Below are 25,963 nucleotides of genomic sequence, written 5' to 3'. Positions count from 1 at the left end.
ATGCGAGGGATGTTAGTGCTAAAACTCCTACCGTCGAGTCAATTCCGGTAGTGAGTAGTTTTCTAGATGTATTCCCGGCAGATCCTTCGAGCATGCCGCCCGATAGAGATTTCGACTTTGGCATTGATTTGTTACTAGGCACTCAACCCATTTCTATTCCACTCCATCGTATGGCCCCAACAGAGTTGAAAGAGTTAAAGGAACAATTGCAAGAGTTACTAGATAAAGGATTCATTTGGCCCAGTGTGTCGCCTTGGGGTGCTCCTGTCTTGTTTGTAAAGTACAAGGATAGGTTTATGTGAGTGTTTATTGATTATCGCTAGTTGAATAAGGTTTTAGTGAATAACAAGTATCCATTGACACACATTGATGACCTATTTGATAAGCTTGAGGGTGCCAGAGTGTTCTCTAAGATCTACTTGCGTTCAGGCTATCATCAGTTCAAGATTCGGGAGCCAGATATCCCGAATACTGCTTTCAGGATTCGGTATGGTCATTATGAATTCCCTATGATGTCTTTTGGGCTGGCCAATGCTCCAACAACATTCATGCACTTGATGAACATTGTATTTCATCCCTATCTTGACTCTTTTGTCTTTGTGTTTATTGACGACATTATGGTGTACTCCCGGAGTCGGGATGATCATGAGCAACACCTGAGTACTATGCTTCAGACCTTGAGAAAAAAGAAGTTGTATGCAAAATTTTTGAAGTGTGAACTCTAGCTAGACTCAGTGGCATTTTTGGGCCATGTAGTATCGAGTGAGGGGATCAAGGTAGATCTGAAGAAGATAGAAGCAGTGTAGAGTTGGCCTAGACCATCCTCAGTTACAGAGATCCAGAGTTTTCTTTGCTTGGCAGGGTATTACCGCTGATTTGTAGAGCGTTTCTCGTCTGTCACAACACCTATGACCAGATTGACCCAGAAGGGTGCTCCGTTCAGATGGACCGAGAAGTGTGAGGAGAGCTTTCAAAAGCTCAAGACTGTTTTGACTACAACACCAATGCTGGTATTGCCTATTGGTTTGGGGTCCTACATGGTGTATTGTGATACGTCGCGCATTGGTCTCAAAACGGTGTTGATGCAAGACGGTAGGGTGATTTCCTATGCGTCTATACTACTGTAGGTGCATGGGAAGAACTATCCTGTCCACGACCTTGAGTTAGCAGCTATTGTTCATGCCTTGAAGATCCGGTGGCACTATTTGTATGGTGTCCCTTGTGAGGTCTATACCGATCACCGGAGTCTACAACATCTGTTTAAATAGAAGGATCTTAACTTGTGGCAGCTGAGATGGTTGGAGTTACTTAAGGATTATGACATCACCATTCTTTATCATACCTGGAAGGCCAATGTGGTGGTCGATGCCTTGAGTTGCAAGGCGGAGAGTTTGGGCAGTTTAGCATATTTACCAGTAGTAGAGAGGCCTTTAGCCTTGGATGTTCAGGCCTTGTCCAACCAGATTGTCAGATTGAATGTTTCCGAGCCGAGCTGAGTTTTGGCTTGTGTGGTTTCTCAGTTTTCTCTTTATGATTGTATCAGAGAGAATTAGTATGATGACCCCCATCTACTAGTCCTTAAGGACACGATTCAGCACGGTGATGCCAATAAGGTCACCATTGGAGATGATGGTGAATTACGGATGCAAGGCATGCTATGTGTGCCTAATGTAGATGGTTTGCGTGAGTTGATTCTCCAGGAGGCTCACAGTTCGCGATACTCCATTTATCTAGGTGCCGCGAAGATGTATTAGGAATTGAGGCAACACTATTGGTGGAGGCGGATGAAGAAGGACATAGTGGAATATGTAGCTCGGTGCCTGAATTATCAGCAGGTGTGTTGGTTCCCCAAGTACATGCAAGTATACGTGGCTGTCAAGTAATAAAGTGACTCGAAAGTCGGATGTCGAACCCATAAAGACTTAGAGCAATTGTCAACAAAGCAAACTAAAATCAGTTAATTATCCAAGATATTTAAGAGTGATGTTTTTCTATTAATCTAATATTGCGAAAATTAAAGAAGTAACAACTAATTTATCAAGAATTAAAATGTGTATGATGAAATTTTATTTTAGAGGAGATGAAAATTTCAGGGTTATGGTTGGTTTATCAATCCTATTAAGTTTAATAATTATACTCATTAATCCAGATTATCTATAGTTGCTAATTAACTAGATTGTTTATATAAATAGCATGTTCCCACAATACTACTCGCCTGCCCATAATATATCAATCCTATATTCCTATGGTATTGAGTCTATCATGAACGAATATAATACAGTATTCAACTAAGCAAGAATGTTAGGTATATTTCTATCCTAATCGCGAAATATTTCCCCAAGCCACGGGTTCAGAAACAAGCTCTCTCTAATTCTACTCTAATATAAATATGACATTACCAAGCATAACATAGATAGTAGGGTGGATTGGTAGCTACAACAATTCACAAGTTAAAACTAGAATTAAAGAAACAACCACAAGATGATAATCCGAATTAACGAAGATGTAATTAATAAACGTTAATAATCATGTCAACCACAACCCTAAAACTAGAGTGCTTAGCCACTCATGTTCGTAGTAACAATTTTTCAAGTATTTTGCATAAACAAATTACAAAGAAAAGATAAAGGAATGAAGAACTCAATGATTTTCTCCTCCAAAAGTTGTTCCACGTGATGTTCTTGCCTCTGCTCGCAAAAACTCCCTTAAAAATAATGTTAATTGACTATTTATATGTGTATGGAAGAGACCCAAATGAAATAACCAAGTCCAAAACCAAATAGGAGACAAAATAGGCTTTAAAAACCCAGAACACGCTCGCTGTAGACCGTGCCTCGCAACCTCTATAGCGCGCTTGGTCTCGCGATAACCCTCGCGACGCCTACTCCATCGCGAGCTAAATTGCTCGCGTCGCATGCTCTATAGCGAGCTAGATTGCTCGCGTCGCCCATAATTGAGTTCGACTTCTTGCTACCTAACATCAAATCAAATGTTAAGAACTCAATTCTGTGCCCAATTGCTTAGCTTTAATTCATTTTTTTTGCTGCCTAACTTTTCAAACTCATTTCTCATTCTCGTTTCTATTTATTTTTTCAAATCCCCTTGCATTGTTTCTTTTTATCTCTTCAATCATTGCTCCATATAGCATTATAATGCTTCTAATCGATAAATGATCATGGTCCATTATCTTAGTGTATAAAATACACATAAAGTCTCTACTTTGTTCCCAATTTTATTTTCAAGGCACCTACACATAAAATAGATTCAATTAAATACAAATATAGTATAGTTTAGCATTAAATCCCCAAAATGTAAGGTAAGTAATGCACTAAAAATATATAATTATAGCCAAACATCACTACCCCACACTTAAATATTGCTCGTCCTCGATCAATCAAACTACACTTTATATAGACACGACCTTTTAAAAAAATTCTCCTAACTCATCACACCAAGAATCTTTAAAATAGACTAAGTACAAGGGTGTAACATCTTCACCTTAAGATTTGACTCGCAAATACTATGCATTATTCACAACTCACTAACTTACTCTAACATAGAGGTCAATGACATTACCTTTCCTTCATGAATCAAGTACTCTCACACAACAAAAGAGAGTAGTTCCACACACATTAAAATTTAAGAACAATTAGGAACTCAAGATAGGAAGAATTCACTCACTCTCAGAAATAACATTCATATGCCACAAAAGATGCACCATAGGCTTGCCCGTAATGTACTACTCTACTAATCAATCTCATTCAGTCTAGAATCAAGTATAACTTTATTTGGTTGTAATGTAGGTTGCGGAACGGGTAGAATACATTTAGATATAAGAGTAACTATACCTCCCTAAGCACTTTAATACATATACTTTAACATTCAAACCCCATACTTATGTCAAACCAAACTCCACATTCACATCAATGTATATTACCCCATACTTCTTTAAGCCTCTCTCTCTCTCTCTCTCTCTCTCTCTCTCTCTCTCTCTCTCTCTCTCTCTCTCTATATATATATATATATATATATATATATATATATATATATATATATATATATATATATATATATATATATATATATTCTTTCTTTTTCAATTCAAGCGGCTCTTACTTTTTCAAAACAGTGCACCTTTCTCCTTATTTCATTAGTTCCACTCAAAAGCCAAACCAACCACCCACACTTTAACTTTTACAAAGTTCATAACAATTCAAGTGCTCATGAGAGGTTAAAAGTTTCAAATAGATGGTTAATTCAAACAAATGAGTAAGGCTTGTAATGTGGTTGCCAGAAAAACATGATTACAGGCTCAAATGGGTTAACTACAATACATAACATTTAGGCGGGTAAACTATATATTTGACTCAACAAAGAAATGCCTATATCATTTCCAAGACTGAACAAAACTACTATTTCGCTTTACAAACACACGTGGCAAGTTCTAGACATCAAATGCAATGCATAGAATAACACACAAACCTCACACACACATGGCACATAACTCACTCAGTATTGGACTCATCAAGACACTCTAGTCAAAGCAGTTAAGCCAATTTAAGATTATACAATTTAAGGTACTTACACAAGAGTCAAAAACTGAGCCTAAGCGTCATAACCAAAGTACTCACTATTCTCAAGGCATAACAAAGTCAAGAGATATTGCTTCAATTCAATTCATCTCATAATGGATCCTACTCTAAAAAAAACTACCTACACCCGGTTCAAACAAAACCCTTGGAAAAGAACCGCGGCACAAAGAAAAACTAAGGGAGAATTACTACATTACCTACAAAGAAAACCTTTTTGTCCTTTTTCTTTAGACTTAAGTCCCTCAAGAAAACTATCTAAGAGATCCATCGTCTGGAAAAATTCAATTTTTCTACTTTGTTTTAGCTACCAAAATACTACATAATTACTAACATTTTTCTACATCCTACTACTAATTATCTAGAGAATTCTCCTACCCCACACTTAAAAGAATGCAGTGTCTCCAATGCACAAATAAAGCCAAATAATAACGAGGGCGAATAAGAAACTCCCTGAAAGGCCAAAGGCCGAAGCAATAGCAGCTCATGGGTACTCAGACTTCCCCCCCGATATGGTCCTTTATGTGGCAACCCACACTTAGTTCTTACCATCTAACTCGCTTTTGCACTCTTCAAATGACTTTACTTCCTATGCTCATAATCCTACAAAACAAAAACAACACTACAAATATAAAAAAAGAAAATAAACAAAAATAAATGAAAGCAGTGAAGATGGGTTGCCTCCCAACAAGCGCCTGATTTAACGTCGCGGCATGACACTGTTACTCTGCTCAGGCTGGGCGCTTTCTCTTCTTCTTTCTCCCATTAAGTCTAGCCTTTTTACACGCTCTCAGAAGGTCTCCTCTTTAATCTCTGGCTCTTTTCTCAATCATCCTTATGCACTCAGATTGCAACACCACCTCCTCTAACTCAGTTGTCCCATCCGAATCACTATAATTCACATAAGGACTCTGCTCTATCCCCTTCAGTTCTACCGCAGTAATCATGCACAAGTCCTCATAATGCTTAGGTAGCTTAAGTGCCTTGTACACATTAAATGTGATTTTCTCATCGCCAACTCTCATCTTTAACTTCCCTTATCTAACATCAATAAGCGCTCCACCAGTAGCTAAGAATGTTTGGCCCAAAATAATGGGTACTTCCTCATCTGCCTCGTAATCAAGAACAATAAAATCAGCAGGAAGAATAAACTTTCCCACTCGAACTAACACATCCTCAATAATTCCCTCTGGCATAACTAGTGACCTATCTGCTAACTTTAAAGTGATTGTAGTAGGTCTAAGCACCCCCAATCCGAGTTGCTTGAACAAAGAGGATGGCATCAAATTTATACTAGACCCTAAATCACACAGGGCTCTACCAACTTCTTGTTTTCCAGGAGACAAAGGAATTGTGAAAAACCCAGGATCCTTCAACTTAGGAGGAAGTTTACTCTGAACTCTAGCACTGCACTCTTCAGTATGTGCAACTGTTTCAAACTCTGTATGTCTTCGCTTGTTAGCCACAATATCTCTGAGATACCTTGCATACTTAGGCACTTCCTGCAAAATTTCCACCAAAGGCAAATTCATACGCACTTGGCTCAAAATATCTAAGAATATCTTGTACATAGCATCATCTTTTTGCTTTTGCAGTCTTTGTGGAAATGGAGGTGGTGGCCTTGTCACAATTTCTGGCTTTTCTTTCTTATTCTCCTCAACGAGCTTTGGAACTAATTCTCCTTCAGGTCTACCTGTATGCTTCTTTTTCTCTGGAACTTCTTCTAATTCTCTTCCATTTCTCAAGGTAATCGCATTGACTTGAGCCTTAGGATTAGGCTCAGTATCACTCGGGAGAGCTCCAGCAGGCCTAGTATTCTGATTGTTATCCATTTGCCCAAACTGCCTCTCTAGATTTTTGAACTCTGTGCACAATTATTGATTGTCTATCAAGAGCTTTTTTATCATGTCAGTCAAACTCTCTTCTGCTTGTTGTGGAGGTTGAGGTGGATGATTATAATTCACTTGAGGTCTAATATTCTGATTTCTACCCCAAGAGAAGTTAGGATGATTCCTCCAGTTCAGATTGTATGTGTTACCATATTGAGCATGTTGATTCATCGGCCCTCTAGCTTGTTGCCCCACGTAGTAAATTGATTCAGGATTCACGGGGCATATGCCACTTGTGTGTCCTTCACCACATAACTCGCAGCAAGTAGACATCTGTTGCACATGTTGCATCTGTTGTGCGTGGTGCATTGTCATTTTATTCATCTAATTCGCTAATCTCACTATATCTATCCTCATTGTTGAGAAATCATCAAGCTCGATCATACCTGCTGCCTTTTGTTTAAGTGCTCTTTGTGGTTCCCCACCTCCTTGCCAATTATTATCATTAGAAGTAAAATTGTTTAGCAGGATTTGGATCTCACTATACGGTCCTACCATGCAACTACCCCCACATGCTGAGTCAAGATTCATCTTTGATGCCTCGTCCAACCCATCAACTAAAGTGTGACCCAATACCTCATCAGTCTGACAATGGTGCGGGCAGTCTTTGAGAAGCTTCTTGTATCTCTCCCAAGCTTGTCGAAGAGTCTCACTATTTCGTTGTTGAAACCCAAGAATCTGGCTCCTCAGTGACTTTGTCTTCTTTGTGGGAAAATATTTGATTAAGAATTTCCTTGCTAGATCATCCCAATTGTGGATTGAGTTCGCGAGCTCCTTTTGTAACCATTCCTTAACTTCCCCCATCAATGAAAAGGGAAACAGTGTCAGCCTGACATAATCCTTGGAAACGTTCGGATAATTGTAAGTGTCTGTAATTTCCAGGAAGTTCTGAATGTGCCTCTGTGGGTCTTCATGAGATAAGCCAACATATTGCCCTGTGGATTGAATCAGCTATACCATGTACTGTTTGAGTTTAAAGTGACCCGTGATATTAGGCTTCACAATCGCCTGAGTCATAAGAGCCAGATTGGGCCTTGTAGCCTCTATCACTGGACGCTCTTCATTACCTGCCATCTCTATTGGCTGTGGTTGAACTACGACGTCCAACTCTCTTTCAATTCTAGTTCTAGCTTCAACTTCCCTCCTCACTCTATGAAGTGTTCGTTCGATTTCAGGATCAAGAGGAAGGAGATTGTTTGCGCTTCTACTCCTCTGCATTCAAGAGAAGAGCCTCGTTATCACAAATAAAACAAACTAAAAATTAAAACTTGAACAAATACCGAATAAAAGCTTAACTTAACTAAACAATCAATAACTAAGTCCCCGGCAACGACACTAAAAACTTGTTGGTTCCCCAAGTACACGCAAGTATACGTGACCGTCAAGTAATAAAGTGACTCGAAAGTCAGATGTCGAACCCACAGAGACTTAGATCAATTGTCAACTAAGCAAACTAAAATTAATTAATTGTCCAAGATATTTAAGAGTGATGTTTTTCTATTAATGTACTATTACGGAAATTAAACAAGTAACAACTAATTTATCAAGAATGCAAATGTGTATGATGAGATTTTACTTCAGAGGAGATGGAAATTCCAGGGTTCTGGTTGGTTTATCTATCCTAATAAGTTCAATAATCACACTCGTTAATCCATATTATCTATGGTTGCTAATTAACCAGATCATTTATATAAATAGCATGTTCCCATAATATTACTCGCCCGCCCACAATATATCAATCCTATATTCTTATGGTATTGAGTCTATCATAAACGAATATAATGCGGTATTTAATTAAGCAAGACTGTTAGGTATATTCCTATCCTACCCGCGAAAATTGTCCCCCGAGCCACGAGTTCAGAAACAAGCTCTCTCTAATTCTACTCTAATATAAACACGGCTTTCCCAAGCATAGCATATATAGTAGGGTGAATTGGTAGCTACAATAATTCACAAGTTAAAACTAGAATTAAAGAAATAACCACAAGATGATAATCCAAATTAAGGAAGATGTAATTAATAAATGTTAACAATCATGTCAACCACAACCCTAGAACTAGAGTTGTTAGCCACTCATGTTCGTAGTAACAATTTTTCAAGTATTTTGCATAAACAAATTACAAATAAAAGATAAAGGAATGAAGAACTCGATGATTTTCTCCTCCTAAAGTTGTTCCATGTGATGTTCTTTCCTCCGGTCGCAAAAACTCCCTTGAAAATGGTGTTTAATGACTATTTATATGTGTAGGGAAGAGACCCAAATGAAATAATCAAGTCCAAAACCATATAGGAGACAAAATAGGCTTAAAAAACCCGGAACACACTCGCTGTAGACCGTGCCTCACAACCTCTATAACGCTCTTGGTCTCGCGATAACCCTCGTGGCGCCTGCTCCATCGCGAGCTAAATTGCTCGCGTCGCATGCTCTATAGCGAGCTAGATTTCTCGCATCTCCCATAATTGAGTTCGACTTCTTGTTGCCTAACATCAAATCAAATGTTAAGAACTCAATTCTGTGCCCAACTGCTTAGCTTTAGTTCAATATTTTTGCTGCCTAACTTTTCAAACTCATTTCTCATTCTCATTTCTATTTCTTTTTTCAAATTCCCTTGCATTGTTTCTTTTTGTCTCTTCAATCATTGCTCCATATAACATTATAATGCTTCTAATCGATAAATGACCATGGTCCATTCTTGTAGTGTATAAAATACACATAAAATCTCTACTTTGTTCCCAATTTCGTCTTCAACGTACCTACACATATAGTACAGTATAGCATTAAAGCCCCAAAATGTAAGGTAAGTAATGCACTAAAAATATATAATTATAGCCATACATCAAGGTGAAGTATGAGCATCAACAACCGAGTGGATTGCTTCAGAAGTTAGAGATTCTAGAGTGGAAATGGGAGTGGATCACTATGGATTTCGTTGTTGGGATCCCACTGACTCATAGGATGTTCGATGTAGTTTGAGTGATTGTGGATAGATTGACCAAGTCAACTCATTTCATTCATGTGGTTACTAATTACTCCTCGGAGCAGCTGGCTCTGGTTTACATTCGTGAGATTGTTAGGCTACATGGCGTACCGATATCTATCATATCTGACCGGGGTACGCAATTTACATCATGGTTCTGGAGAGCCGTAAAGTGTGATTTGGGTACTCGGGTGGAGTTGAGTATAACATTTCACCCTCAGACGGACGGACAGTCCAAGCACACTATTCAGATATTGGAGCATATGCTTTGTGCGTGTGTGATGGATTTTGGGGTTGCTTGGGATTGGTTCCTGCCACTTGTGGAGTTTGCCTACAACAATAGTTATTAGTCGAGCATTCAGATGGCACTGTATGAGGCTTTATATGGTAGGCAGTGCCGGTCTCCACTAGGTTGCTTCGAGCCGGGTGAGGCTAGGCTATTGAGTACAGACTTGGTTCAAGATGCTTTGAAAAGGGTTAAATTGATTCAGGTTCGACTTTGTACAGCCCAGTCCAGACGGAAGAGTTATGCGGATCGGAAGTCTCGCGATGTTGCATTCATGGTTGGGGAGTGGGTCTTGCTCCGAGTTTCTCCCATGAAAAGTATTATGAGGTTCGAAAAGAAGGGTAAGTTGAGCCCTAGGTATATCGGGCCTTTTGAGGTTCTTGAGAGGGTTGGAAAGGTGGCTTACAGACTTGCACTACCACCTAGTCTCTCTGTAGTTCATCCAGTGTTCCATGTTTCCATGCTCCAGAAGTATCACGGCGATCCGTCCCATGTGTTAGACTTCAGCTCATTCCAGTTGGCAATGATTTATCTTATGTTGAGGAGTCGATGGCCATTTTGGATAGGTAGGTTCAAAAATTGAGGTCGAAGAACATAGATTCAGTGAAGGTTCAGTGGAGGGGTCATTTGGTTGAGGAGGCGACTTGGGAGACTGAGCATGATATGCGTAGCCGTTATCCTCATATTTTCACCACTTCAGGTATGTCTTTATACTCGTTCGAGGACGAACATTTGTTTTAAGAGGGGGAAGATGTAACGACACAGCCGATCGTTTTGAGAGTATTAGCCCTGAATCCCTAATTATTACTCCCTCTATTTCATTTTGTGGTTACGTAACTTACCGGGAGGATTTGTTTTTGGTTTCAGAGTGAAATGGGACACATAGTCCCTAAATTGGGAGTTTAAGTGCTAGGAATTGACCATAGTTTGAATTGTGTGAAGACGACTCCGGAATGGAGTTTCGTTAGTTCCAATAGTTCCGCATGGTGATTTTGGTCTTAGAAGCATGTTTGGATGTTGAATTGGAGGTCCGTAGGTCATTTTGGCATCAAATGGAGAAAGTTGGAAAGTTGGATGATTTTTTGAAAAGTTTGACCGGGGTGGACTTTTTGATTTCGGGGTCGAATTCCGATTCCGGAAGTTGGAATAGATCTATAATGTAAATTATGACTTGTGTGCAAAATTTGATGTCAATCAGACTTGATTTGATATGTCTCGGCATCAGATGTAGAAGTTTGAAGTTTTAAAATCCATTAGGCTTGAATCGATTTGCAATTCGTGTTTTTAACATTGTTTGATATGATTTAAAGGCTCGACTAAGTCCGTATGAATTTTTAAGACTTGTTGGTATATTCAGACGGGGTCTCGGAGGCCCCGGGTGTGAATCAGATTGAATCCGGAACAAATTTGGACTTGTGAGAATGGCATAAGTGCACCAGTTCTAGTTCAATCGCACCTGCGCAAGTTTGACCGCAGGTGCGAGCTCGCAGAAGAGAGTGGTTGGGCGCAGATGCGGGGCTGGGGAAAGTGGCCAGTGGTCTCAGGTGTGACGTGAACGCCGCAGAAGAGGACAAGAGCTTGGGAGGCCGGTCTACAGAAGCGGGCGAGTCTGCACAGATTCGCACCCGCAGAATCGGGTGGCTAGCATCAGTGACTTTTCACAGATGCGGTTGGCTGACCGCAAAAGAGGCTAAATGAACCGCAAAAGTGGAAGTTCTGGGCAGAATGGTTTAAAAATCGAGGGTTTGCCATTTTATTCATATTTTGAGATATAGAGCTCGGATTGAGGTGAAAGTTTGAGAGATTTTCAGAGGAAACATTTGGGTAAGTATTCTACACTCATTTTTGATCAATATCCACTAATCCATCATTTATTTCTTCATTTAACTAAGGATTTGGGTTGGGAAATTTGGTAGAAAATGGTGAAAGTTCTTTGACCGAATGTTTTGGAATTGAAAGATGATTTGATGTCGGAGTTGAGTAATTTTGGTATGGGTGAACTCGATATCGAATGGATGTTTGTATTTTGTGACTTTTAACTGATTCCGAGATGTGGGCCCGGGTTGACGTTTTGGGACAATTTTTTGATTCTTTGCTAAAGTCATAGATTTATTATTTAAATTAGTTTCTTATAGTTGTATTTATAGAATGTAATTGCTTTTGGCTAGATTTGGGCCGTTCAGAGTCGGAAAATCGAGAGAAAGGCATTCTTAAGTGACTTGTCTAACCTTGTATGGGAAAAATTCCCCTTAGATTTTGGTACTGTTATGGTATTTGCAATACGTGAAGGCCGTGTACGTGAGGTGACGAGTGCGTACTCGGGTCAAAAATTGAAAAATCTGGTTCTTGCTGAGTAGATTTCTTTAATTCCTTAACTGAGTTGCCATAACTCGTGCAGCCATCATGTTTAGCCTAATGTCGCATGTCTACGTTTCTTAACTCTTACTTGCAATTCTTGTAACATGCTTAGTTGAATTTCTTGTTTCCTTGATTTGGCATTCAGTCTTTAACTGTAGGATTCCTTTCTATAAATTCGTTGTTCCATAGGTTATGAGTTGTGTATTTACTTTTGGGACTACGAGACAGTACCTTGGGAGTGCCCCTGTTGCATATTTACTTTTGGGACTACGAGGCGGTACCTCGGGAGTGCCCCTGTTGTATATTTACTTTTGGGACTACGAGGTGGTGCCTTGGGAGTTCCCCTGTTGTGTATTTATTTTTTGGACTACGAGGCAGTACCTCAGGAGTGCCCCTGTTGGTTACCTCTGTTTGCTATGTTGTTATCTTGCTGTAATTTCTCATTTTTTAAAATTCTCAATCATTCCATTATGTTATTATATCTGCTGCCTTGTTCCCTTTTTATTCCAGTAGGGCCCTGACCTGACCTCGTCACTACTCTATCGAGGTTAGGCTTGGCACTTACTGGGTACCCTATTGGTATACTTATGCTACTCTTCTACACATCCTTTTATGCAGATCCAGGTTCTTCCTACCAGGCCAGATACCAGTGAGATAGCCCGTACGTGGAGACTTCAAGGTATATCTGCCAGCGTCCGCAGACCTCGGAGTCCCTCCTCTATCCTTATTATATTGTTTTCCTTATTTTCCTTAGACTCTGATGTATAAAGACACTTAATATTTCTCTTTAGAGCTTGTGACTTATTTCTACCGGGTTTTGGGAGTTGTAATTGTTTGATTTGTAGTTTTATTTATTTCAGCTGTTGAAGTTTGAGTTTCATATTTATATTCTGTTATTCCGCAAAAATTGTTAGGCTTACCTAGTCTTAGAGATTAGGTGCCATCACAACATCATACTGAGGAAAATTGGGGTCGTGATATTTTTCCACAGGTGGTTTCCTGCACAATATACACAAGGAAGATCAACATTAGAATTACCAATATCAAAACTCTCATAATTCCACGATGCTATGTTTCTCAAATTAACAACTAAAACTAAGAAAAATCAAATACTAGAAAATAAAATAAAAGTTCAAACTTGAAACTTTGCAATATTTACAACTACATCTACACCATTAGTTCCCCAGTAACGACGCCAAAATTTGATCACGCCCAACTATGCCTTATAAAAAGGACTAAGCAGTCGCTGCAAATATAATCTGGTCTAAGAGTCCAGAGTCGAATCCCACAAAGAACTAAGATTTAGCTACAACTATTTACTATCACTAAGAAGACAAGTTCGAACAATTCCTAAGTTATAAATATAAATATTCTTAATTTAAACTAATTAACTAACAAATTAAAGGAGTGAATTAACAACTAAAGTTACTAAGGGTTGGAGACAAGATTAAGGAGGTCTAGAGCTATGATTTCCCCAATTGTCGAAATTCTTCCCGCGTGTCTTCTATAATTTTGCCTAATTAATCTTTACCAATCGTGAGTACTTTGGTTGTCATAATTCTCTCTCGAGCAACTATCACAATTTACTAGATGTATTCTCTCGAACTACACTAGCTGGCACTTACTTCACCGCTCACTACGATCGCACCAAGGTTTCGTTATCTCTAATCCCGCCTTTAAACCCTTCGTATTGATCTCTCACATACGTTAGGAGTGATATTGTTCAACAACTACCTAAATGTGTACTCTCTCTCGAGCAGTACACACTAAATAGACACAGTTAATTGATGGCCATTCAATCAACAACAACAAACACGTAGTTGAAAAAGTAGAGAAATCCAACGGCTCAATTATATAAAAACATAACAAGAATTCATCCTCCGAAAGGTTCCATCAAAATCATATATAACAAATTAGCTATTCATAATAGTTTGCAAAACTACAATACTAGAACTCATAATCAATAATAGAAATAGAGGAAGAAAGAGGGAAAACGTGAAGTTGAATCCTTCTCCTTCTTGCTCCTAGCACGTTTTTGCCTCCCCAAAGTCTTCTCTCCTTCCAAAGTAGTGTCTCCCTTCAAAATCATGTTTTAGGATATATTTATAGCGACTTGGGTTTGTATGGGGCGGATTTTCCTTCTCCTATTTTAGATTGAAAAAGCTGATTTTTTATGCTCCGGTCCCGGTCTGGCAAGTGAACCTCGCTTCGCTGTCCGAAAATTGTATTGTTTCTTCTGCTCCGGTCCCGGTCTGGCGAAGTGAACCTCACTTCGCTATCCGGGACTTTTCTCGCCAGCTCTTTTTTCACAAATATTTCTTCTATTTAATCCTTTTCCACATAAGTTTGTTCCTACAAATAATGGGCATATTTTTACTTCAAAAGCGGTGTAAACTCCCGCAACTCACACATGAATACACACAAACATACTCAAAACATGCACTTTTTATCCTTTGTCAAACATATATTAACTAAAATATTTATCTCTTGTTAAGAATTTAAGATTATAATATTTAATTTTATAATTAAAAATAATGGTAGTAAACCAAATGTGCCACTTAATACTTCAGAAATACCATTCAATCCCACTTTCATTCTTAAGTCAGTAATTAGTACATACAAATAATGAATAAATGCCATTTCAAAACCATTTTCCCCGAAAATTCAACATGCACAACCAGTGTAACTGTAATGACCCGACCGGTCGTTTTGAGCTCTAGCATGTCGTTCGGCGGTTTGAGGCCTTGAGTAGCTTCACTTCAGTTATTATGACTTGTACGTGTAGTTGGAATTGAATTTTGGAAGCTTTAATTTGGAAGAATTGGCTAAGATTTAACTTTTAAGTAAACGACCTCAGAATCGGGATTTAAAGGTTCCAATAGGTTCGTATGATAATTTCAGACTTAGGCGTATGTTCGGGTTGAGTATCAGATCACCCGGGAGCATTTCAGCGCTTATTATGGAAGGTTGGCATTTTAAAGGTTTAAGAATTTCATAAGTTTGGTTTGAAGTGAATTTTGATGTTATCTATGTCCGTTTGAGGTTTCGAGCCTTGGAATAATTTTGTTATGTCATTTATGACTTGTGTGCGAAATTTGAAGTCATTCCAGATTGATTTGATGCGCTTCGGCACAAGCTATAGAATTTGAAAAGTTGAAAAATTTATAAGTTCGATTCAAGGCACGATTCATGATTTTGATATTGTTTGACGTGATTCGAGGTTTCGACTAAGTCCGTATCATGTGGTGGGATGTGTTGGTATGTTTGGATAGGGTCTCGGGGGCCTCGAGTGCGAATCAGGGTGAAAACTGATCGAGTTTTGACTTGGGAGAGGTGCTGAGGCAACTGGGATCTGGTGCAATCGCACCTGCGTGGAAAGGGCCGCATGTGCGAGACCGCAGAAGCGACCCTGGTGTCGCAGAAGCAGTTGGGCTTAAGGTTGGTTGGAGTCGCAGGTGCGAGGAGGTTACCACACCTGTGGGCGCGCAGATGCGGGAGAAGGAGCGCAGAAGCGAAGGTGTTATGGGGTTGGAAGAACGCAGGTGCGGGTGTTGTGGCGCACCTGCGAAGCCGCAGGTGCGGACGTGGGCGCACAGGTGCGGACGTGGGCGCGCAGGTGCGGAAGGCTGTTCGAGCTAGGCAGACCGCAGATGCGGGTGATTTTCGTAGAAGCGGATGCGCATCTGCGATTGAGGGCCACAGAAGTGGAAAGTTGGCGCCTTGGAGAAAGCCGCATCTGCAAGGGAGTTGCCGCAGAAACGACTATTATTCCGCAGATGCGAGAGGTCGTCTGGGCAGAGGAGTTCTTTTAAAAGCAGGATTTGGCCCATTTTCTTTCATTTTCACTTAGTTGGGCGATTTTGAAGAGCTTCAAGGGGAGATTTTCATCAAGTAATACAAGGTAAGTGATTCCCACCTGTTACAAGTTAAATACATGGTTTGTATGAGGATTTAAACATGAAAATTAGTAGAAATTATGGGGTTTTTGGTAGAAAACCTAGAATTTGGTATTTTTGAATTTGACCATGAAATTGAACGTGGAATTGAGAATAAATTATATATTTGAGTTCATAATATTATGGATAATGTTCATCTTCGAAATATTTCGGAATCCGGGCGCGTGGGCCCGATGGTTGATTTTATAGACTCTTCGAGCGAAGTTGGGAATTATTATGAATTGAATTATTATGAGCATTGGAGTATATTTTGATTGGTTTGCACCTTGTTTGACTAGTTTTGGATCGACGGGCATCGGTTTGAGGTGTTAGAGAGGCTTTGGAGCTGGTTATGAAACTTCGTAGCGAGGTAAGTCTCCTGTCTAACTCTGTGAGGGGGAAACTACTCCTAGGTGATATATTTGTTATGTGCCACTTGTTGCGGGGGCTACGTACGCACAATATGACGGGAGTCCGTGCGTAGCTAGATTCATATTATGTCTGGATAAACTTAAGTTCCTGCCATGCTATAATTGTACTATTTGAGTTGTCTCTTACCTATTAAATTCCTTTATTTTACGTTGCGACTTGAGACTAGACTTGTGTAGAGTGATTGACTTTCTATTGTAGAGATTCGGCGGGCTTCATGATTGGCAGCAAAATAATTGTACTCCTTTTACGAATTTCTCCCGCATTATGCGTTCTCATCGAAAGGTTTTCCTTAAAATTTATAACTCACATGTCTATTCATGAGCGCGGTCAAGGACCTGTCAATGCTTCTTATTCTAATGGGATCGGGTCGTTCGCCTCGGCATGATAGATACATTTATGGTTCATGCCGTTTGACCCTTGGTAGTGCGCATATTATGATGGATCGGACCGTACGCCTCGACAGGATTATGTATCACACTCTCATGGGAGCGGGCCGTTCGCCTCGGCAATATAATAGATATATCTATGGTTCAGAAATATTATGATGGATTGGGTCGTACGTCTCGGCATTTCTATAAAAATACTCTTATGAAATCGTGCATAATAATTGATAAGAAGGCAGTATATCTATGAGTTTTCCTAATTTGAACTGTGGCGACATATCTGGTGAGGTCCATTATATATATATATACTCCCATTGAGGAGGTGACTACTAGCTGAGAGGTTGAGTTATTGCTGAGAGGAGAATTTTATCACGTATTTATACTTGTTATTTCGTTTATTATCTCTGACTCACATATGTTTACTTCTACTGTATCTGTCTTATTGGACAACTAGTAAGTGTTAATGTCGACCCCTCGTCACTACTTCTCTGGGGTTAGGCTAGATACTTACTGGGTACGCGTTGATTTACGTACTCATGCTACACTTGCTGCACTTTTTGTGCAGATACATATATGTCTGGTGGTCTTTTGGGCACCGAGGCGCGGCTATTGCGGGGACTTTACCGTGAGCTGCATTTTATGTTACGATCCGCAGCCTGCAGAGTCTCCATCAGAGTTATTTATATTCTCCTATCTAACTTGTATTCCGGACAGATGTTGTATTTTATTATATTTCCTAGTTGATGCTCATGCACTTGTGACATCGGGGTTTGGGGGTTCCTACGGGTTGTTCATTATTGTAGTTCGTGTAAATATTACCCCTTTACCCTGTAAACTCTATTTTTCATATTATTTAATTAATGAAAATTATGATTTCAAAATACTAAAATGAGTAATTAAGTTATCAATCACCGTTGACTTGTCTGACGGTGGTGTGAGGTGCCATCGCGACTTTTAATGAATTTTGAATCGTGACAAAAATAATAAAAAAGTAAACTAGAAAAGTTACATAAAGAGAAATAAAAAGGTTTGTCACAAGGAAAAGTGGCCAAGTTGAGGTAAAAATGAAGTTGAAGACTACGATTAAATACCTCGCATCTGGACATGTGTTCTATGTGCAAAAAGCATAATAGGAAAAAACAGATTTCTAATCTAACGGATCTTTCCTCTTTTTCTTTTTGGACAAACTATTTGGAAAATATTTAATTTGATAGCGGATCTGCAGCACATTTTAGTCACGTTGAAATAAAAGGGAAATAAGTTGTCACCTGAACTTGTCCGCAAAAGTTATTTCTACACTTTAACTTTACATGCGACCTTTTACTTCTTTATACTTGTTTGAAGTAAAATTATTATCTCTAAAAATGACGCGGTAGATAAAAAAAAATGTTATATTCTTAAACACGAGCAAAGAGCAAAAAATATGTTAAAAACTGACCACATCGGAATTTGAGAGAATAATCTAGACCTAGGCCGACTTCCTACATTAGTTTAGAAACCAGTATTCCGTCGGCAAGTAGTCAATTGAATTTTGACCGATCAAAGTTTTGTTATTTACCAAGACATCTCCCGGATACTTTTAAAAATTAATTAGAAAATAAAATGTTCAATTGTTCTGTCAAACTCTGACGAAAAAGTCTCTCGAAATAGCGACACATATTTGTCCGTCGGTACGTCTCTGTAGGTAAAAGGCTAATTTTTTTGTAGTGCGAGAAGCAAAAATAACAATACTTAGCACCTAGATCTAATTTTAGTCTAAAGTCAAATCGTAATTGTACTTTAATTGTTACAACTCCGTCTTATTATATACGGGCAAAATATATAAGTTACCACCTTAACTATGGACCAAATCTCTGTTACACACTTTTTGCGAAGCAAAATAACTTTACACATTCAACATTTTCACAGTATATACAATACACACAACTTTTATATTTAAGCGTCTCAGAAAAAGTAAAGCATGTCACGCACCAATAATATAGCGCCGCATGTCATTAATTTTAAAATAAAATAAATTAATGTGAATTACAAATATACCCGTTAACTATTCTCCCTTCCATCTCTTTCTATTCTCCACCTAATCTCCGTTGAGGCAATTATCACCTTCTTATTATAAAGCAAAATTAGGAACGCAAGTACATTAGTCACGCGTTTGTGAGTCTAGATTCAAATCTAACACAAAAAATAGGATGCAAAACTCAAAACTCCATTAAAGGTGGTTATGGCCAAATTCATGATTGCTCGATTCACGGTCATCTTCTCCGATAAAAAAAAAAGGTATTTTGACATTTGATTATGACCAGAATCCATGACATTATTCGGTGGAAATAAGCAACCAAAGTGATGAAAGCGCAAGCAACAAAGACCAACTTTATAAAAATGGCTCGCAAGTAACAGATCGAGTCACTTAATTCTCGGCTTCTTTTGGCTCATCTATGTTATCCCTCAACACCAAATTAATATTCTACCACATTAAATTTGTGTTCCTAAATTGTTACTACTAAATTACGATTCAAATCCAGATCTATAGAATACTCTTAGATATAGATTTCTTTTAACTTTCTTTATCAATTTCTTCCGAAACCTTTTTATATTATTGTTATTCTTAAAATAAAATGGTGGACAGAGAAGATGGGGAAAAGGGGTGGGGAAGAAGACGAAAATGGCAAAAAGGGGAAGGTCAGCAACGAACTGATAGGGGCGGGGTTATGAGAAAGAAGAACAGGAAGGGGGTGGGTTAAAGTAAAGGGAAACATAATATTTTTAAGAAAGCAAAATTTTAAAATTTTGACATGTGTCCTTTAAGTAAGAATTGGGATAAAAAATTTTACAGTTTAACGCGCTTATAATTTTTGTTAAACATGCATGTGCTACGTAGCAAAAGTAGTGTGTATTAGACACACTCTGAAAAGATTGAGTGTGTAAAATAATTTTCGTCCATAAAAAGTGTGTAACAGGAATTTGATCGAATGATAACTTATGTATTTTGACTTATATATATTAAAACTTGTGGCATGATCACTCTTGAATTCAATTTACATCACCAGTTGAAAGCATTATCTAAGGACGTCCTTTAAATAACATGAGAGGAATCCATAATGTTCTTGGGAATTTAGGAATCCATATAAATTAAGCAAGATCTCATAGTAAGCCCTTCTAGGTATATTAGCTGCCAATGAATCGGTCCAAGAAAAATATCTATTTATAGCGATAGCGATCTATACAGAGGCGGACCTAGAATTTGAGCGCAGCGGGAGCACCGCTATCTTTGACATAGATATGTCAGCTAATAACGACAAAATTTAGCGCACTAACTCCTTGAAAACTTAATGAAACATGAGTCGGTGACCGAAAGTATGTTCAAAAATATAAAAAAACTTAGTGAAATAAGATCAAGATTAAAGGTTTATTAAGCAATCCAAGCAGAGTCTCAGACATTGTCGTTGAATCGATAGATATTTGCTACTTTGCCGAAGTGATCCTTGAAAGCAGAAGGGCTTTTCGAGTTTTTAACTACTGTTTTTGGAGAAATTTTTGGTGAATTACTTAATTTTATACATGTTAAGAAAATGATAATGCTTATAAACTTAGATATTGTGATGACCCAAAATGTCATCTTTAAATTTAATAATTAATTTTGTGTTCTAAGACCTCGAAAAGCACTATTTATCATTCCTCGACTTGCGTGTGCAGTCCGTATAATTTTTCGAAAAGTCTTTATATGAAAAATGGATTAAAATGTGAATTAGAGCTTTAAAACTCAACCGAGTTGACTTTGGTCAACATTTTGAGCAAACGGACTCGGATCAGTATTTTGACAATTCCGGTAGGTCTGTATCGTGATTTGAAACTTGGGCGTATGCCCGGAATCAAATTCCGAGGTCCCTAGCCCGAGATATGGAATTTTGACGAAAAATTTAAAGTTTAAGTTCAAATAGTGACCGAATGTTGAATTATGTGCAAATGACCCCGGAATAGAATTTTGATGATTCCAACAGCTCTGTATGGTGATTTTGGACTTAGGAGCATGATCGGAATTTTTTTTGAAAGTCCGTAGTGGAATTAGACTTGAAATGCCGAAAGTTGAATTTTTAGGAAGTTTGACCGAGGGGTTGACTTTTTGATATCGGAGTCGAAATCCGATTCTGAAAATTTTTATAGCTCTGTTATGTCATTTATGACTTGCGTGCAAAATTTGAGGTCAATCGGACTTGATTTGATAAGTTCCTGTGTTGTTTGTAGAAATTAAAAGTTTCAAAGTTCATTAGGCTTGAATCTATGTGTGATTCGTGATTTTAGCGTTGTTTGATGTGATTTGAGGTTTCAAATAAGTTCGTATGATGTTTTAGGACTTGTTGGTGATTGAGGTCCCGAGGGCCTCGAGTGAGTTTAGGATGGTTAACAGATCAAAAATGGGACTTAAACAGCTGCTGCAAAAGCTGCTGCAAATTCTCTTATGCTGTGCAATCGAGCCCCAGAAATCGAGCCGAGGATCGAAGGCAGGCTCGAGATCCATGATCGAAGGCCTAGGATCGAGGGTTATGACCAAGGCCAGTGATCGAAGGCCATAAGGATTGATAGCCAGGATCGACGGTTGTGATCGAGTCCCAGGGTCGAGGACCATGATCAGACTCCCCATGATCGGACTCCCACGATCGAGGTCTAGGATCGGACTCTCATGATCGAGGTCCAGGATCGGACCCCCAGATCGAGATCACCCTGGGCAGATATGTAAAATATAAAATCAGGGGGGCTTCGTCCCATTCGCCATTTTTAACAACTTGGAGCTTGAGCAGAGGCGATGTTTGATATATCTTCAAGGAAAAACATTGGGGTAAGTGTTCTTAACTCAAACTTGGTTAGATTACCCGAATCCATCACTGTTTTTAATATTTAATTGGTGATTTAAGTTGGAAAAATTTGAAAGCCCTCTTGGATAGATTTGAGGATTTGAGGGTCGAATCGTTATTGGAATTTAGTCATTTTGGTATGGTTAGACTCGTGGTTGAATGAGCGTTCATATTTCGTAACTTTCGCTGGATTCCAAGATCTGGGTCCCGGACAAACTTTTAGCTAATTTCGGTTTTTATTGAAAAAAATATAATATTTTCTTATGGAATTGATTTCTATAATTTTTGTTGACTGTATCGAATTAATTATGACTAGATACGAGTCGATCGGAGTCGGAAAATCGAGAAAAAAGCATAATACTTGATTAAATTGGAGCAAGTCGAGGTAAGTAACTTGTCTAACCTTGTGTGGGGGAAATTTCCCCTAGAATTGATATTAATGTGATTATTGAAATATGTTGAAAGTCGTGTACACGAGGTGACAAGTGTGTACACAGGCTAAATGTGAAAGATTATATTTTTAAATTGTGTAGATCATTGTTGCGTATTTATTAAATTATTTTATCTTGTTATATTCTTCATCATTGATCTGTGATATATATTTTAAATTTGTTTGCCTTTTTTCTGCTAATTATTTTTATCTGTTTAATTGAAACTTGATTTCTTTCATAGTGTGCATTATTTGAAGGTTGATTTTCTTTAAATTAAATATTATTAATATGAAGTATTTGACATTTTTAATTTTGATATTGAAGCAACGTATTAAAAATTTGAAATATTATTTTTCTGAATTATTTATTCTTGAATATTTTCGTAAGATTTTTTTAAAATTTTTGGATTATTCTGGCATGAGCCGTGAGCTCTTTATTATTGAAAAATATTGTTGATGATTCTTTTGTGGAAAATTGAAATATTGGGCACTTGAGGTGCAAATTGTGATATATTTTGATATTGATACGCATGCGGTGGTATAAGGTCTGGGTGTTGAAACGCATGCGGTGAGATAAGTGTGGCTTGATATGCGTGGCAAGTAGGGGTGACTACTAGAAGTCATGCCACCGTGTGATAAGGGTGGCTAAAACACGGGATGCTATTTCGAAAAAAAATATTTTCTTTAAATAAATTGTGAAGGCTCCCGCGGTGATATAAGGAAATGAGATATTGTGAAATTATTTATAATTTGGGACTACGAGGCGGTACCTCGGTAGTTCCCTTGTTGATATTGATTTATGGCCATAGTTGCTTTCGATTAATTGTTGTGATTTTCATAAAGTTGAAGGAAATTCTGTTTTGATTCCACGAGATATTATTTGCAATTATTTGGTGTCATTAAATGTGACATACTATTTGATTCATTTCCAATGTCATTTTATTTTACTATATTGATAAACATTTTACCATGCCATTATTATATTCCAGTAGGGCCTCACCTGACCTCGTCACTACTCTACCGAGGTTAGGCTTGGCACTTACTGGGTACCGCTGTGGTGTACTCATACTATACTTCTGCACATCTTTTTGTGCAGATCCAGGTACATTTTACCAGCCTAGACGTCAGTAAGTTACATGCGCACGGAGACTTTGAGGTATATCTGCCAGCGTCCGCAGACTCTGGAGTCCCCTTCTATCATTTTATGTTGCTTCCTTATATTTTATTTAGACCTCGACATATAGAGACATTGAGAATAAATTCTTAGAAGCTTGTGATTTATTTCTACCGGATTTTGGGAGTTGAAATTGTTTGAATTGTAGTTTATTTACTTCAGATATTTATTATTATTCCGCATTGATAGGCTTACCTAGTCTTAGAGACTAGGTGCCATCACGACCTCCTACGGAGGGAATTTGGGGTCGTGACAGATATAAGGATAAAGAAGGTGATTGGCTTTTTGTACTTAATTTTATACATGTCAAGAAAGTGATAATGCTTATAAACATAGATATAAGGATAAAGAATGTGATTGACTTTTTGTTAATGGAATATTTTATCCCCTTCTATGTACTAGTACTAAATTATTGTTCATTAACTTAGAAAAGATAAAGAAAACAATAAGTTGACCACTAAATACAGGATACTACACTGTGTTGAATTCAAAGAGAAAATAAATAAAATGAAAAGAGAACTGGTGTTGGGTCTCGAACCCAGGTCTTCTAGCGAGGGAGGACATAATCCAGCTAATTATATCAACAGAGCAATTTAGCTTTTCTGCTTGAGGGGGTACATCAAAATTATTTGAGGGGTCCTTGATGTATATACAAATATATATACACAGTTTTTGCTGAGACTAGCGGGTTCCGGTGACCCCTCTCATCTTTATGTAGGTCCGCCTCTGGATCTATCGTCTTGATTTAGACCCGACCCTATCCAATGATATTGAAACAGAACCAAATGATAATGAGTGTCAATACTCTATAATAATGTCTTGTAGGGTTGTACATGGACCGGGGTTGATTCGCTTTTTATCAAAACCAAACTAAAACAACTATTTCGGTTTGGATTGGTTCAATTTTGTTGGTTTTTTCAGATTTTTCAAAAATATTTACATGAATATTATTTCAATCGTACTTAAAGTTTTGATAAGTGAATATATGTTTAGTAAAAATTGAAAAAGCTGACAAATATATGATCTATTAAAATATTCTTGTGGGAATTTTGTTTAGTAACACATGATAGTTATTTTAGTCGTCTAACAATAATTTTTCGTTGATGTACGCTTTCAAGATTAACCGAATTTAATAACTAAACATAAAAATCAATATAGAACCTAAATAATGATATGGTTCTATTTAATTTTAAAATTATTGAAATACCATTTCAAATTTGAAAAGATATAAGGCTTTAATAGATCTTGACATATGAATATGGAAGAATAAAGAGATTAACGCATTTCAATAACATTTGATAAGAAAGTGATTATACAACCCACTATTTAAAGTTATATACGGTCGAAGTCGAGCTCGACTTCAACTTGGTAGATTAGGTTTGGAACATGGCGACCATGGACTGAAGATCGACCCCGAGTCTCACCGAGCTAGAACCCGAGGTCAGAAAACCTGCCTTCAAGGAAAATTGAACCCGGTGTTGACCTTAGCCTCAAACGAGCTCGAGGATAACAAATAGAAGACCAAAATATTCGCGACCAGATGGATATTACGGCAAGAATCTCGGCACGTATCAACAAGGAATCGATGATCAGCAAATCAAGAAATTTTTACCTTATATAGAAATATACCTAGAATAGAACTCCTCTACTATATAAAGGGGGTCTGATAATTCATTTAAAAATACATTATAACACGCATCCCTAAGCAATATACTATTATTTCTAGTTCTTATTATCTCATCATTCTGTTCCGGCATCGATTAAAGCATTTTGGCTCAAAGGCGATCAATCTTCAAGGCTAAGATTGTTCAACTTGTGTGGTTTGCATTTACCTTTTCATCGTTTATTTCAATATTAATCTGATTTCTCATTTTGTATCAAGTTAGATCACATATCCTTAAAACTACGTATAAATTCAATTGTTATCTGATTTTGATGGTAAACAGTTTGGCGCCCACCGTGAGGCTAAGGATAATAGTGGTTATTTGATACGAATCTCCATAACACACACTACTTTACCCTTGCCTTTTGAAGTGTCTTTGATTCCAGGCTAGAATACAAAATGTCGAACTCTTAATCAGCACCCCTGCATATTGACAACGAGTCCGGTCATCAAGGTGAAAATAACAACATAGCGCCCGGAAATGAGGTACCACCTACTGATCCCATTGGAATTCCTATCGCAGACACGATTGACGCTACTTACATGTGTCTATCGATGCAAACTTGCCTACCGACCCCGAAAATAGCGTTCGTGGTGGAGCCCGATCGGCAACTCAAAACACACAAAATGTTAAAGGAGACGGGATTAGTCTACGGTTGATATTCAAAATGCTGCAGGCTCAGCAGGAGGCAATAACTCAATTACACAACCAAAGTCGTGCACCGAGCAGGGTTGAGCCCGATCCTTCCCGGGAAGTCACCTGTAGGGATGAACCGGTCATAGAAAGGTCAAATGAACATGAATCGGGGACTAACCCCGAGATTAGAAAGATGCTCGAGGAACTGACAAAGCAGATAGAATCAGGGGAGAAGAAAATCAAAGCTAACAACAAAAAGGTGGAGACCTACAACTCTAGGGTAGACCAAATCTCTGGAGCACCTCCCATATTGAAAGGACTGGATTCCAGGAAGTTCGTGCAAAAACCTTTTCCTCCGA

General features: G+C 38.2%; 1 protein-coding gene and 1 non-coding gene across 2 annotated transcripts; one reads left to right on the top strand and one right to left on the bottom strand.

Moving 5' to 3' along the window:
• Window positions 1-5,626: 5,626 nt before the first annotated feature.
• LOC107797313 (uncharacterized) lies at window positions 5,627-6,421 on the bottom strand. Its single transcript, XM_016620187.2, has one exon. The coding sequence runs from the start codon at window positions 6,419-6,421 to the stop codon at window positions 5,627-5,629; it is 795 nt and encodes a 264-aa protein (XP_016475673.2).
• A 643-nt stretch (window positions 6,422-7,064) lies between these two features.
• On the top strand, window positions 7,065-7,171 carry LOC142168494 (small nucleolar RNA R71). Its single transcript, XR_012698352.1, has one exon. It is a non-coding gene; the product is annotated as a small nucleolar RNA R71 (small nucleolar RNA).
• The last annotated feature ends 18,792 nt before the right edge of the window (window positions 7,172-25,963 follow it).

Source organism: Nicotiana tabacum, chromosome 13 (genome assembly GCF_000715075.1).
Source record: "Nicotiana tabacum cultivar K326 chromosome 13, ASM71507v2, whole genome shotgun sequence".
Taxonomy (NCBI): Eukaryota; Viridiplantae; Streptophyta; class Magnoliopsida; order Solanales; family Solanaceae; genus Nicotiana; species Nicotiana tabacum.
The sequence above is the reverse complement of the archived record's forward strand: the minus strand, read 5'-3'. Positions and strand labels throughout refer to the sequence as shown.